The following is a 16,146-nucleotide window of genomic DNA, read 5'->3' on the forward strand; positions in this document are numbered from 1 at the left end:
AGCAAGTAATAATTCAGGCATTCAGTCATGTGTCTGTCATTTTAAAATGCTTGAACTCTCTATCATGGAGGTATACAGATAGCCTCATGAGTGCCCAAATATTAACAGTATTTGGTGTCTGCAGCATTAAGATGTGTCTTCCATTGTACAAAAGTGAAGAAAATTAACAGTTTTTTGTACTACTGATTTTTAACTGTGATTTCACTGTAGCGAAATGTCACTTTGCTGATCTATGTTTTGACAGAGAGCAATGTCAGAGTTTTGGTTATAGGAGTCAAATGCTATGGATGGGATTTACACTTTTTTTGAAGAATCTTCACAGATTTAATTTACATCTTACATTTCTATAAATCAAAGTGACATGCCAGCAAGTAGAACACGAGGGCACTTACACATTTCGCTGTATACAAATTTGGCATTCTACATTAATTTTTACCTTACAATTTCTCTAATTTTCTAAGGATACCTGAGACTTAGAAAGCTCAACTGCCTTTTCCATTTGTATGGTTGTATAATTAAAAAATGGCTATAATTTTAGATGAAGAAATTCTTTCTACTTCAAAATTAGGAATGCAAAAATAGGAGTGATATTTAGTGCTCTGGTTCATATGGACTTGCTAACTTGTAATTACCTAATTTTTCAAATGTTTTAGTAGATTTACATATATAAATCTTACTAAAAGGTGTTTATGTGTTACTTAAAAGTACATACTGTTCTAGTTAAGATACAGGTGCATGGATCTGTGAGGTCACATTGAAGTGTATCTTAGATATACTAAACGAATGCTGGTTCATGAAGATAATGCGGATGGTACAATGTTTGTTGAATGAATACAATATGATCAATGACTTGCTCATCATTTAGAATAAAATAACTTCTAGACTAATGTCAGTGAGATTTCATCATTGCTACTCAAAACAGTGTGGTATTTTCAGTTTTATCATACGCTTTTACTTTAAAAAGGCATATTCACCTTCAGAAAATTGAGGTATTAAAAAATATTCTAAAGAAAAAAAATATTCTAAGTGCACAGATAAATGCTGCAAGAGTGAAGCACTGAAAATTAGTAAAACCTGAAAGGTTACATGCATATCTAAATTTTTTAAACAAGTTAGCTGGACAATATTTGGTTTTGATCATAATAATAAATTGATGCCAACACTCATTTTTAGTCAGGATTGCACTGTTCAAATTTAGGTTTTTTTCTTGTCTCTTCTCCCATCATGTAATAGGTAGCAATTCCTGTCAGTTAAATAATGGTGGATGCTCCCAGCTTTGTTTACCAACATCAGAAACCACCAGGACATGTGTGTGTACAGTAGGCTACAACCTTCAAAAAAACCGCATGGCATGCAAAGGTAAAATGATGTACAGTATTTATTTTCACTAACTTCAATTTTATTGCTGTAATGGGTATATAAACTTTCTTTAATGCAACATAAATGTGGCTTTCCTATTTTTTCAGTGTTTTTCATATGTGACAATAACATGCTCTTAATATTTTTTATTTATTTTTTAAAATAGTTTAGTTTTACATTTATTTCTTTGGATATTTATAACTTGCAGTTGTTAATTAGTGTAAAATTGGTATACAGTATGTATTTAAAATATATGAATCCTGTATTTAAAATATAGGACTTTTTGTGTATGGTAGTTAAAATTCTTCAGTATCGAGTTAGATATTGTCACCCTGCATAATTTCTCTTAAAGGTTTTCTGATATATGAACAGAGTAGGGCAACAAAGTATTTGTTCTAATCTTGGTTGTGAACAATTAGGTGTGATTCATCTCAAGTGGGAATGACAAAATAACAAGACCACTACACAGAGTTTCTTCCTACTTAATAGAAATTCTTCCTACTTAATAGAAATAGAATGCACCTGGAATATGATTAATCTAACACGAAAGTAGGCATTTCATATATATCAACTGCATTGTTCACTAAAGCTGTGTATTTCTCTCTATTGTCTATAAAGGAAGTATGCATGACTAAATGAGCTGAGATGAATCCTGTGCCTCAAAAGACTATTTTCAGTCTTGAGTCCTGGTTTCCACAAGTTCTTTAAAATTGTCATTCGCTGAATATATATAAGAAGTGCAGATGTGCACTGAAAATATTCCTAAATTTCTCATAATTCAAACCCAGTTTCTTAAGTTCTAATTTTCATTACTGCTTGTTACTTAATTAGAAGGTAATGCTTGAAATGGGCAACTGTTTCCTTTTCGTTATGAGACTGCATTTATCATTTAATTAGAACTACACCATATGAATTCACCATTATTTTTTCAAAGGGATGGCTTTATCGTTTTGGAAAACTATGAAGCCATACTGGAAAACTGTGTCTAGTACTTGTTACTTCCCCAGGTCTTTTTAACTAGGAAAGTCTTCACTTTGCTCCCATCAGCTATTTTATTTTTCCCATAGGTATTGAATCATTTCTTATGTATTCTGTTCATGAAGGAATTAGAGGAATTCCTCTTGATCCAAATGATAAAATGGATGCTTTAATGCCTATATCTGGAGCTTCATTTGCTGTGGGCATAGACTTCCATGCAGGTAAATGTCATGTATAGTTTATTGTATGTATGGTAAATATTGTATACTTTCCTTATAAAAGAAATATGTTTATCAAATGAAATGAAGGTTGTCAAACCTTCTAAGTAATTGCAACTATATTTAAGGAAATTGGAAGTTGTATGCTACAGTGTTAACCTGAAGCTATTTATTATTTACAGTAAAGAGAAAAACTTGTTATGTATATGTAGACTGCATTAGCAGCACTATCTGCTGTTTTTCAGTGGAGACATCACTAAGAACTTGAATAGGAAACTGGTGATTTTACAGAAAGTGCTCAAATCTGTAGAAAAACAGGTTTTATTAGTTCTTTTCTTATAGAAAAAAGCTTGTTGCTGTCATGACATTTTTCCTTCTGAATTTTGTAACCTAACAGGTGGATTTGACAGCTGAGTGGCATAGTTTTCTTTCTGTCCAGTAAAACTCAGCCTCTTCACTGTAGTGTACAAGCCAATTTTGTATCTGTTTCTTCTCTTCAAAAGTGGGAGCTCTAACAGCCTGAAGAACAGGCATGTCTATCTCAAGTACACTACTTAGCTTTCCACTGCAGTGTATAAATAGGAAACAGATTTTAGTTTGCATAGCCTCCACAAATATCCTATGAAATTAGGTTTCTTTCTTGCATGCATGTGAAAGAAGGTGGAAAAAAAATTAAGGTTCATGTCCTGAAAGATAATTTGATACATCTCCCACTGGAACTAAGGTGCATGTGAGTAACTTCAAAAACATTAGGAATTTTTGGTTAGCTTACAGTAAGTAAGAAATCTGACCAAGTAGTGACCTGAAAACACCTTGTGTCTCCTTACTTTTGAGCCACTAGCTCTTTGACCAGCCTTCCTTCTAAGCTGATTCTTACATGAGCTATTTTGGGGTATTTTTTTTACCCATAGAGTTTACAAACTAGCAGTTTAGACATAAAATTTTAAGTTATCTAATACATAAGGACATTGACTTCCTGAAACGTATGGTTATTTTGTCATACTCCATTGTATTTAATTTTGAAATAAATTCTGCCTGGGAATTCAGCACCAAGAGATCCTATGTTTTTTTTGCTTAACTATATGTTAACATATGGCGTCATATTAAAAGCAGGCATTTTCCTATTTGTTCTGTTTGACTACTTGATTGCACAAATATCTCTATAAATTTATTAATAGGTCAGGAGTTAAATTCATTAAAGTCTTTTCTTTTGGCCTGCCTTTTACCGTGGCACTCTTGTACCTCTGCTCTGCCTAGTAAGATTCCAAATTCACCCAACATTTTACAGTGCCCTCAAACTTTTATATTTTGCTTTCAAAATCAGTAACAGGTAATGTTCAGAGTTTTTGTTATATCATAGGCAAAGTTCCATCACACTCTATTGAGACTTAAAAATTACTTAAAAGCCAGTGCTTTATACACATATCTTAGATGGGAAGAACTATGATACAGCTGATTTCATCTATTCCTTGAATGCCACAGGATGATAGAGAAGTGGTAGGTACACATATTCATGACAAAGTACCAAGACTATGTAATGGGGTTTTCCAGGGATAATAGTTTTTATTATAGTATACTTAAAAAATACTGTGTTTGAACTCATGTATTGCAAACTTTATAGGATATGATATTTAATATAGACGTCTGAAATTTGACCTTTAATTCTAAAATACCGATACTAGGATTGTGCTGGGGATTTTGCATCTTTTATTTTCTTTGGGGTTTTTTTTTTTTGGTTTTGTTTAGTTTTCAGCATGGCTTACTTACATGATAGCTCCTAATTTACAGAGCTTTGGATGCCAGTAGAAAGTATCAAATTGGTGTTTTTTGAGAATAAGATGCAGGTACCAATGTTTAACTTTTAAAAATGAGAATTGAGGAAGGATGAAATCGAGTAGGGTGATGATGAGTTACAGCACAGGGAACATGAATATGTTTGACAGTGACAAATGCATTGCTAAATATGAATGTAAATTTTCTGGAGCAGTGAAATCACAAGGGGATACTGTGTTATAAAAAGTTACAGTACAGCTTTCAACTGCATTTCAGCTTAAAAAGCAATTATTTTCTCATTTTGGTACCTTGAATTTTATAAATTCATTTCTAAAACCTTTGGTCATCAAATCTGATTGAGAAGACAAGTGAATGTACTTTCAGATTTCATCTTGTTTTGTTTGGGGTTTCTTTTTATTTTGGGTTTGTTTTCTAGTTGGTTTTTGTTGGTTGTTGGTTTGGGTTTTGTTTTTTTTTTTTTTTTAATAAAATGACTATTCTTAGTCATGTAACATTCCCTAATTCCAATCTACTTGCAGTAATGCTTAAGTATGCAAAGTGGTTAAAATACATTAACATATGCTAGTGTATAGCAGTTATATAGTGTTAGAGGATAAATGCACATTTTCCCCTCCATGCCATTTATCTGTGTTCTCCTTAAAGAACTACAAGAGTAGTTTTGACCTTTGGACTTCTTTTAGAGGTCAGTGGGAAGAGGGTTACCAGTATTGTTTAAGACATAGGTTTATAAAATTGGGTGTCATCCTAGTAGCCTTTCATTACTGTTTTGTTAAGAACAATGGCATTGATTCTTTCCTGCTGCTGCAGACTTGTTCACAGTGTCTCTGGCAAATGCCCATTGTTTTCCTCTCAACATTATCCCAGGAAGCTCACCACACTTTTTAAGTTAGTATGTGGTTTGTGTTTGTTGAAATAATTGTTTCAAACATTGGGAGGTACTCTATTTAAGCTTGGTGTGGGTGGAGGAGAATCTGCATGGCAGAGAGACACTACTTTATCGAAGACATCTAGGGCATTCTAAGTATTGAAGAAACAAGAACATTGTGTTTCATTGTGTTTACTTGTATCAAATTGGTAGGTAAAACTATGTGCCCAAGAAAAACTGATACTGTTCATCAGGAGACACTATCTCTTAAGTCTTAGTGACTTTAGAGGGCAGAAGCTACTTAATGATTAATAACATTTCTTATTTAAATTACAAAAATGAAGTACAGTTACATGAATGTTTGCGTATGTGTCAGAAAGCCTTCATAAAGGTGGCATAATAGATTTGTCGGTAGATCTGAGATCATACTGTTTTATTGCTGAGCCCCTTTCACTTCTGCAGTAGTTAATCTCAGAAACAATTTAAGTTTTTGCCTTTGTGAAAAGAGAAGTCTTCTCAGTCCCTCACTGAGTTTTGCTGAACTTAGTGGGATCTGGGAATCCAGAGGTGTTCTGTGACATATTTTTCCATACTTCTGTCTCAGTTTTCTGTCACCCTGTTACTCACGCTATCATTGTGCCTTCAGGCATTTTATCTGTCATGTACATGCAGGTGTGTATAGGTGGGAAGAGAATATTTTACTGTCTTTGTAAAAATAAGCATTTGGAACACTTACAGACTAAGCTGACAGAGCCTGACAGAAGGGGTAATGTTCAGCAAATACTTTGCAGGTGGAGTTTTGAGTTACAGGATTTTATTGGCAAAATACTAATGCATTAAATGGAGTTAATTTGCAGTGTTTGCTGATAAGCAGTCTGTGTACTCTAAGAGTCAATGTGAGGCCATGGTTACTAATGCTTACCACTTAGCAAAATGCTTGTAGGAGCTGTGCAAAGTTATAGATTGTTATTTCCCATTTTGTGGCAACTGTAATTTCCAAGTAGTAATTCTCTTTTCTTCAGAATCCAACAGTAGAATAAGTAAATACTGAAGGCTCCAAATTCAATATAGGCCTTCTTTTCATCTACCTGAAGCCAGAATAGTCTTCAAGAACTAGGTGCTGAAGAGAGTTTTCATCTCCATGTCTCTAATTTTCAGAGTAATTTAGAAAGTAAAATAGGTTTGTGTAATTATGATATTAATAGTTCTACCTGACAGAGACAGCCTTGACACACAAATCTGTGAGAAGTGTTCACTTTTTAAAGTGAACTGCTACAACAAATTAAAGGCCAATTGCTTAATCTGAATTCCTATTAGCTTGTTCTACATGGCATGGATCTGAGTGGCTGAACCCTACTGTGAGAATGTTGCTAAATATTTTATTGAGATATGGAGAACTCTGATTAGTAACAAAAAGGAATCCATAATAATTGCTGTGTCTATAAAATGAGAGGGGTCTGTCATTTGGATCATACCATCTGTATCCAAGTGCGAACTGAAATTCAGCAAATGCTGTAGTATTAATTGTATATGAAACCCACAGAAATCTTTATTAGTTTGGTGGCAACTAACTACTTACATATTTTCACACCATACAGCAAAGGAGTATAGGTTTTTTTCTTTTCTTACTAGTATGAAGTACCTGAAAAATGAAGAAAAAATTCTCCAATATCATGTATAGTATATAGTTACTGAAATTTTTTGTATTGCTGTGAATAAATCGAATAAATAACTTTTACTTAAAAAAAAAAGGCATCTTTGAACAATTATCTCCAAATGTCATAATCCATGCATTTTATAGTTAGGTTTAATAAAGATTTATTTCAGGATACAAAATGCAGACAAGTAAGGCATTGGGTTGTAAAAGAATATGAGAATTTTAAGAAAATTATGTGTTAGCTCAAGTTTAATGTCAGTGTACAGTTGGATATTTTTTATCTTTACGTACTCAAGCTATTAGCATTTACTTTTGACAATACTTTCTAGAATCAGTGAACTTCATGTACTTTGTGAGATTCCTCCAACACAGTAAATATTACTTGAGCTTCTCTGACTAGCTCCAGTCCCAAAACTACTTACGTATTTTTTATTTGTAGAACAGATTCATTCTGCTTAAGAACTCTGGTAATTTTACAGGAACACTACCATCTAAATAAAAAATTATTTTGACTGATGTTAAAATAGTATTCCCTGTAATATTTATCTTGAAAATGTGTTTTCCTTTATTAATGGGAAGTATCTTTATATTTCTGAAGTTACATCTACACATATCCATGATTTTGTATGCTATCAACATCTTTCTTTGTACATGTACATAACCATCAGTTGCTTCCTACATGTTCATATTCAGGTCGTGTATATTGTGTATTAAGGAAAAGTATTAATCATTACTAAACCAAAACTGTGTCATAAACCATTGCATTTTACAGCAAGTAAATTAGTTTATGTAGACTTTTAATCGTGGTTGTATGTGATAATATATTTTAAAGAGCAATATTATTTTTTTAGATTTGCTTTATTTCTTTAACATGATTATGTGGAAGCAAATACAGGTTGTTCAGTTGTTTGAATTTTTTAATTACTGAAAATCAGTATTTTAAGAAAACAGAACTACAAAGCTGGTTGTGCTATATACAGTAAGATTTCATGGAACTGAAACCACCAAGAGCTCTGCATTTTTACAACAGTTTCTAAGCTGTTGTGTGGATTCTTGCACATATGGCTGACTTAGTCATAGTATGACTACAGAGTGGTTTATTTTTATGGAGATGAATTAAACTGGAGTATGAAATACAAAAAAAAAAAATCACTTGTAGAATATCTTATCCAGATGGTAAAAATAATAGATTTTTTTTAAAATTGGAATTCACAATTATCTGTGTAAGTTTTGTTTTCTCTCACATATATATATGTATATATTTACACATGCACACTTATATATATGTGTGCATATATATGTATAGACATATAAATATTTATATATACTATCTGTAATATTTCTATAGATGTAGAAATATATGTATTATAGAAATACATATGTATATACTATCTCTTATGGAATTATAAGTAGATACATATCTAAAGTATAAAAAAATAAAGGAACAGATATTATTTACCTGTGAGCAGTGTTTTTCCCAAACAAAATATCTCACTCGGGATGTCCACAGTGCATGGTTTGAAACTAAAATGTGGGTTGCTAAATATCTGTGTTGTTAACTCGGAACTCTGTTAAAGGGTCATAATCCTTTTGTTTTACCCCATCTGCTTACCAAGGGGACTTTGTGGCAACAGAGAGGAGTGCATATCTGTGCTTTTGCCTTTCTAGATACTCAGCCTGGCTTAAGACTTTAAATGATCAGTGAAAATAAGTTTATACTGGAAGAACACATAGTGGTCCTTCTCTTCTACTTTTGGACAGGCAGCAGAGGCAGACTGACAGGGAAGACAGCTAAAATCCCTTAAAGCCCTGAAAAAGGCTCTTAGGGAAAGCTTGACAGGACATTCGAAATAAAAGATGAACTGCAGATACAGTCAATTTTCTATGCTTTCATCAGGATATCGCTCTCAAATGTAACACTTTTTTTTTTCCTAGTTAATTTTTTCTATGCTGCCAAAATTCAATCTGAATTATTAGAATCATGGAATTACTGGGGTTGAAAAGGACCTTCTAGTTCCAACCTCCCTGCCATGGGCAGGGATAGCTTGCACTAAACCAAGTCAACCAAGGCTCTGTCCAACCCAGCCTTGAACGCCACCAGGGATGGAGCATTCACAACTTACTTACTTGAGCAACCCATTCCAGTGCCCCACCACCCTCACAGTAAAGAACTTCCTCCTTATATCCAATCTAAACTTCCCCTGTTTCCACTTGAACCCATTACCCCTTGTCCTGTCACTAAGTCCCTAGTGAAGAGTCCAGCTGGGAAAATAAAAACAGGTTTGTGTAATTATAGTATTAATAGTGCTAGTCCAGTTTCTGCAGTCCATTACTGAAGAAAAAGACTGTATAGGCAGTTTCAAAATGTAGTATTTCAGACTAGTAGATACTTTGGAATGGTGATTAATAAACAAAACAATGTTTTTCAAACATCCCATTAAAAAAATGTCAACAGTTATTGTCATTTTAGCAAAGGTAGTAGTTTTCATCTGTTGACATGGCCCTATTGTGTAATATGTGCAGTACTAAATAACCAGAAGAAAACCTAGAATTCTCATTTATTTACTTTAAATAAATAAAAGGAAAATAAGGGATTAAAGATGATGGTTTTGATACCATTTTTCACTCTGAGACATACTGATAAAGTTGTAATTGTCAGGTTTTACATTTACTAATGTAGAAACTTGAAGTAGCTGAATTAATTTAAGGAATGCTGCTATGTATTTTTTAGGAAATGATACAATCTATTGGACAGACATGGGTTTCAACAAAATTTGCAGATCTAAACGAGACCAAACATGGAAAGAAGATATTGTTACAAATGGTTTGGGAAGAGTTGAAGGCATTGCAGTGGACTGGATAGCAGGTAGGTCTTAGCCTGCTTCTCAAGACTCTTCATGATTTCTGACAGTACATTCTTGCATCCTCAGCTCAAGACTAAATAACTTGCTTTGCTTTTTGCTATAATTTCTGTTATTCCGAACATCTAGATATTCTTTGAAGCTACCACCACTGTTTTTCCAGTTTTATTACAGACAGAAAAGTTATTTAAGTATCTTGGACACTATTTCTTAGATAGCCAGTCTCAACCATTAGTTAGCAAGTGACAACCATTAATGCAAGCTTATTCTTTACAACAGAAGGCTGAGTAGGACCAGAAATTACAAGTAAAAGATACATGTAAGTTAAAATACAGCCATTAGTTTCTGGTCCTAACTTGCACACTGAAGATTTTAACACTTTTCATGTAGTGTTTTCTTTTTTCCAGTAACCAGAGGGTATTTTTCCTAGGTAACATATATTGGACGGATCATGGCTTCAACTTAATTGAAGTGGCCCGGCTCAATGGCTCATTCCGATACGTAATTATATCCCAGGGTTTGGACCAGCCAAGATCTATTGCAGTACACCCAGAAAAAGGGTAACATGACTTTGGCTACTTGCATTTCTTACAAAGTTTGCATGCTAGCACTGAAGATTTTGCATAAGAAAATTAAGGGCTTTGTTACAATAGATAAGCATTTAATGAAATCCAAAAGGATTGTGTTGGAAACTATTATATTGTAAATAAGCTCGGGTAGAAGAAAATGTTATTCTTATCATAGGCTGATTTTTTTAGTCATTGGTCTCTGTATACATTGCATACTGTACATTATTTGCAAAACTATTTTCATTTTCTAAGGCAGCCATTTCAGCTGAAGTTTAGACATTGCTTGGAAGCGTATTTGAATCTGTTCTCAAGTTTCCAGCAAATCCAGGGAAATCACATTAGCTAATGGCGACCTCGATGTCATTATGACATCATAGAACAATATAATCCTTGGTAGTTATAATTTCTAGTATCATGTATAATCATGATACTAGAATTTATAATACACAACCAAGGAGATTGCCCAGGGTAGCTGAAAGTAAGGTGAGATGAAGCATGTGGGTAAGAGAGTAAGGGTTATCAGAAATTATATCTGCATTCATCCAGCTGTTTGAGAGTAGAGATTACACTGCAGCATTAATAAAAATAGACAATGTTCTGTCCCATTCCAGCTCTGAAACTATTGCTAGCAGAGCTACAATTAAACAGTAAAAAAATGTTAAATGTAGAACTGAATTTGTCAGTGCAACATTCCTTAGATGTTTTGATCATGTGGAGGTTTATAATTTTGGGGTGTGTTCAGAATACTTAAGAAAACATAGAGGGATGAGAGGATCACATAAATAATTGTTTTACATGTCTGGTAGAACAGTGTATCACCTAACTCTGAAGGTAATTAAGCTTGATTTTTTTTTTTTTTATGTACTGTGACATGAAATTATGTCATGAGTTGTCTCCAAGTTTCTTCAGGAGAAGGCATGGCTTGCTAGTGAAGTGCAAGTATATGTTTCTTTGGGAAGATTATGGCCTTTTTACCCTCTGTGTTATTGGCATATCTTTTTCCCTTTACGAGGAAAAGCTTTCGAAGTTATTCTTCCCTGCTCTTGCCCTCACTTCACAGTCTTCATTCCTTCTGAAGCTTGTGTTAACAGACAGAAAAATAGAGAGAAAAATAGCAGTTATTAGATCTCATTGAATCTGCCAGTTATACCAATTTGTGGAGCAGCCAGTATCCGCTGGTTTGTAACGTCATTTATTGTTAAAAAGAAGAAAGTTAAGAATGTTCAGTACTATAAGGGAGTATCTTTGTCCCTCATTGGGTATGCTTGTTCATGTTAACATACAGTTGGCTGATTCCCCACACACACACCCTAATGAAATGTGATTGAAGTATGGGGTTGAGGTCATACTGAAATAATTCTTAAGACTTTGTAGATACCTTCTTCAAAAAAACATTTCCGAAATTTCATCCGTGTTTAAGGGGGAGGCAGCAGGCTGTGAGCTTAAACTCCAGTTTAATTTTTTTCAGAGAAGGTTTTTTAAAGATTCTAGTCCAGCATTAAATTTCCACCATGTGCATCTCCATTTCTGATACATAAGTTCTGTACGGCATAGTTCCAAAATAGATTCATAGTTCCATTATTGAAGTACATGCAGCAAATGTGTTGATAGCATATTACTACCTACAAAGGTCCAAGAAATGAGTATTTTAGATGGTGCTTCCCAGATCTTTTGAGAAGATACAGGAAGACAAAGTTTTTCTATATTAATAGTTTATGTGAGTTTATATATCAAAATACTTATAATCAGTAATGTTTTTTTGAAAGTATTAAATAACTTTTCATTTTGTCAGCTCTTCAGGATTTTCCCTGGAGGGTTCTAGATTAATTTAAATTGCTAACAGTGGTTTTGTTGTTTGTTTTTTTTTTCCTCTGAGTAACTAGTCCAAAAAAAGAGCACAGAATGTTTAATTAAAGTATACTGAATGCTTACATTTCTGTAGTCAAGATTTAGTTGATGTCCTATGTTAACAAAGTATATCTGACTAGGTGCCTGAAAGCCAGTTCAGTTCTGCTTAGAGCAGCAGTTAGTTATCTGGTTAAACTTAAGCAGTGATTGTTGATATCCAGCTGATTAATATTGTCTATTTTAACATTTCTAAGACATATTTTTCATTTATCTAATGTAGCAGTTCAATTTCCTAATGTAGTACAAGTTTTATAGTTTATGTCAAGAAATATGAGAACAAATTAGTTTTAATTAAAGCCAAAAAGCCTAATTTCATGTATTTGCAGTAATCCAATCAAATATAGCTATTTAACAATAGATGAGTATATCACCATCACCGGTCTTAAGGGTAGAACTGTGTAGTAATGTACAGAAGACTTTGGTACAGACCAATATGTACATTACACACAAAAAAAACAATGGAGAACTATTTTGTATGTTCTGTTCAGTTTGTGTACAGTGTATTAGTAAACTGCTTTTTAGTGTATTCTTATTAATATCTACAATGAAAATAATTCTCTTCAGGCAATCAGTAACATGCTAGATCTCAATTATCTTAGTTTTCTTGCTTAGAATATATTTATGAGTGTGCTTATAATATATTTTAATACAAATGTACATACATATATAGATTTGTAGACACATAGACATTTACTTATGATATTTGTAGGTTACTGTTCAGTAAAGGAAGTGCTCTGTGTGGATTGACTGGCCTGATTTTGCTATATCAATAACAACAGACTAAGAAGTAGGAGGTCAAAGCAGAAGTTTGACCTAGCATCTTATCCTGAAATAGTGATGTTACTGTGCTAGTAAGTGTACAGTGACATAAAATTGGATAAGATGTAGATTCTTTCCATGAGCATTTGGGAGAGCAGGAAAAGTATTTTCTTCCTAAAATCCCTTTGCTCTATCATTTCCTGCAGTGCTTGTCACTGCTTTATATTTAAAATGTTTTTAAGGTAGACATACATCTCTTGTATTAGCCTACATTTGTTATTTATTAGTTGCTGGACCTTCTGTTCCAGTATTTTTTTTTCTAATTTGCTTTTATGTTTCCAAACTCAAAGCTTAATTCTTTAAGAAACAGGATTGCTTATTTATTGATCAAATATATCATTTGCAATACATCTCTCAACAAAGTTTCTATGAGACAAGTATTATTATTAATTTACTCTCTTAAGATTATTTAGAGATATGAGCCTTACCTTGTTTTCTAAATACCTATGTAATGGTTATGATGTGTTTTGTTTGCTATTGAAGAACAGTATTGCATGTTTTCAGTTCTTACTTTGATGCTATACTTTAATTGGTAATTTCTACAACATTTTAGGTATTTATTTTGGACAGAGTGGGGACAGACTCCTTGCATAGGCAAGGCACACTTAGATGGATCTGAGAAGGTTGTGCTTGTGAGCCTGGGGATTGCATGGCCTAATGGGATTTCCATTGATTATGAGGTTAGTTCCTCTGTCTTCCAGTATATGTTGAAATGTGTATTATTTGTTATGTTTCATTTAAGCCAGCTGGACTTTCACTTCGATATAATCTTGATAGCTCTTAATTAAATACTTGGACAAGACTGTTGATGTTTTCTTTAAAATTAATCTTTAGGAAAATAAATTATATTGGTGTGATGCTCGTACCGACAAGATAGAAAGAATTGACCTTGAGAGTGGAGGGAATCGGGAGATTGTGCTGTCAGGGAGCAATGTGGATATGTTTTCAGTTGCGGTGTTTGGAGCTTACATCTACTGGTCTGACAGGTAATTTATTTTTTATAAGTATTTGAGTCTCAAAATGTTATTTCAGTGCCAGGTGCTTCACCTTTGTAGGATTAGCCATTCCTTAGCAAGGTCACAGAATGGATCACAGAAACCTATGCAATTTCCAAAAGAAAGGGCATTTCTGATGCTGAAAGCTAAAGCATATCAGTGTCAAAGATGAGAACAGTTTTCTTCACCTTCTTTTTGGTGAGCTCTCCACTGCCCTTCAGTCATTTGTTTGGTGTGAATTAGTTGAGGATTGTTGATGAGACATCTTCAACTTTTTTGGCAGAGCACATGCAAATGGCTCTATTAGAAGAGGCCACAAGAATGAGGCCACGGATGCTGTGACCATGAGGACTGGCCTTGGAATAAACCTGAAGGAAGTGAAAGTCTTTAACAGAGCACGAGAGAAAGGTTGGCTGTTCTTAAGGATGCTATTAATTGTTTTAATATCATCTGCTATTTTTTATATATGTTAAAGCATACCAGAATTTAAATAATCACTGATTTTATCTCCACTTTTTCTTCCTGAAGTATTTTTCTTAGCTAAAATTAGTGTACTGAAGAAAACACATAGAAGAGTTTTAGTAGTATTTATTCTGAGTGTTTTAAGGAGAAAGTAGAAAACAAAACCACTTCGTTTTGTTCCAGGTTTGGTGAATTTTGTTTTGTTTTAAAGAAAATTAAAACGGGGGTAGGGAAGCAAAAAAAAAAAACAGTCTTAGATTTTAGAAGGGCCTTGAACTATGGTTTAAAGAGCAGTAATCTCAGGTTTGTTTTGCTTTCTATTAGAAAGCAAACCAGATTTATCTATTTTTTTTTTTCTTCACACAGCTAGGAATTCTCGGCCTCTGTCTCAAATGTTTGTTTTCTGAGATTACTTGGGTTTGAGGTCAATTTTTTTTTTGTGTGGGAAGAGACATTGTAAACTATCAGATTTCCTTTATATTCTGTTTATTTAGCAAATTCAAGAGAGAAAGGTTAGCATATACTATCTGTGATTTATGGTATCAATGGTAAAATTTTATTCTCTGCTACCTTACTAAGAATAATCTTGCTTTTAGCTCTCTTTTTACACTTAAAATTCTGGTTTTGAAAAGACTCAAAAACCTTGTTTCAGTGAGCAAATGTTGACAAAAGTCTACCAAAAATGATGATGATTTCCTCAGAACAAACTCTTAATAGGCCATACAGATGGAATTTCTATAAATACACTCAAAAGGAGGGGGGGAGGGAAATGTTACAGTAAAACAAAATTATCTTTTTAACATAAATATATCTCTCGTCTTGGTAGTACTCAAAAGTTGCTTTCATCACAGCATTACATACCCAATGATCCTGCTTTTTTTATACATCTTTCCTAAATAGCAGCATTAAATGACATGTAAAATAAATCTGCTTTTTAAAGAAAACATATATAAGGATCAGTAAGAAAAACTGTCTTCATTTTTTATTTAACTTTTTTATGAAATACTTAAAAAAAAACAACCACAACAAAATTTTGAAAACATACGTGGTTTTATTTTACTAAGAATTTCTGCATGTAATTTCAGAGTACTGTGGGCATCGTATTTTGTGGATAAAAATAAAATCCACCTAAAAATTTACTGTTTTTTTCAACTACGCTAGAAATAGTTAATGTCTGCTTTCTTGGAAGGGCTTTATGTTCTAGAATTAAGAAAAGAGACCAGTAGGTTAAAACAATGCTTCTTTACATGTAATTATTTTTATTGATAGCTTTAAAGACTTTATCGCATTAGAAGTAGAAGAAGTTGCCGAGGCTAAAAATCTTTCTATGTTAGTTTGAAAAACATAACTGGATGATTTTTTTAATATGTTTTTCAAATTTTACTAGGGTACAAATGATTAATGTCTTTGGGAGGGGATGTCAGTGAGCCAGAAGGACAAAAGGGAAAAAACAGGTGAAAAAATGTTTTTTGGAATGTTTTTGTATATCACACTATTATATATATACATATATATATATTTTATTTTTTTAAGTTCATTGAACTACTAGTTAATGATGTTTTAAAAAAAAATGTAATTAGTAGCTTCCTGACCTTCCATTATTAAAATAAACAAACAAAAAACCCCAAATAAACCATTAGACAAACACAAAAGAACCTCTC

The 16,146-nt window shown here is 33.1% G+C and overlaps 1 protein-coding gene across 1 annotated transcript in view; it reads left to right on the plus strand.

Moving 5' to 3' along the window:
* Nucleotides 1-16,146, plus strand: part of LRP1B (LDL receptor related protein 1B) — a 565,080-nt gene that overhangs the window by 371,492 nt on the left and 177,442 nt on the right. The window contains exons 34-40 of the mRNA XM_034061327.1: nt 1,234-1,359; nt 2,427-2,558; nt 9,603-9,737; nt 10,163-10,292; nt 13,582-13,708; nt 13,863-14,014; nt 14,307-14,431. Coding sequence (XP_033917218.1) covers nt 1,234-1,359; nt 2,427-2,558; nt 9,603-9,737; nt 10,163-10,292; nt 13,582-13,708; nt 13,863-14,014; nt 14,307-14,431 — 927 coding nt within the window. The remainder of the gene's footprint in view (nt 1-1,233; nt 1,360-2,426; nt 2,559-9,602; nt 9,738-10,162; nt 10,293-13,581; nt 13,709-13,862; nt 14,015-14,306; nt 14,432-16,146) is intronic.

Source organism: Melopsittacus undulatus, chromosome 4 (genome assembly GCF_012275295.1).
Source record: "Melopsittacus undulatus isolate bMelUnd1 chromosome 4, bMelUnd1.mat.Z, whole genome shotgun sequence".
Lineage (NCBI taxonomy): Eukaryota > Metazoa > Chordata > Aves > Psittaciformes > Psittaculidae > Melopsittacus > Melopsittacus undulatus.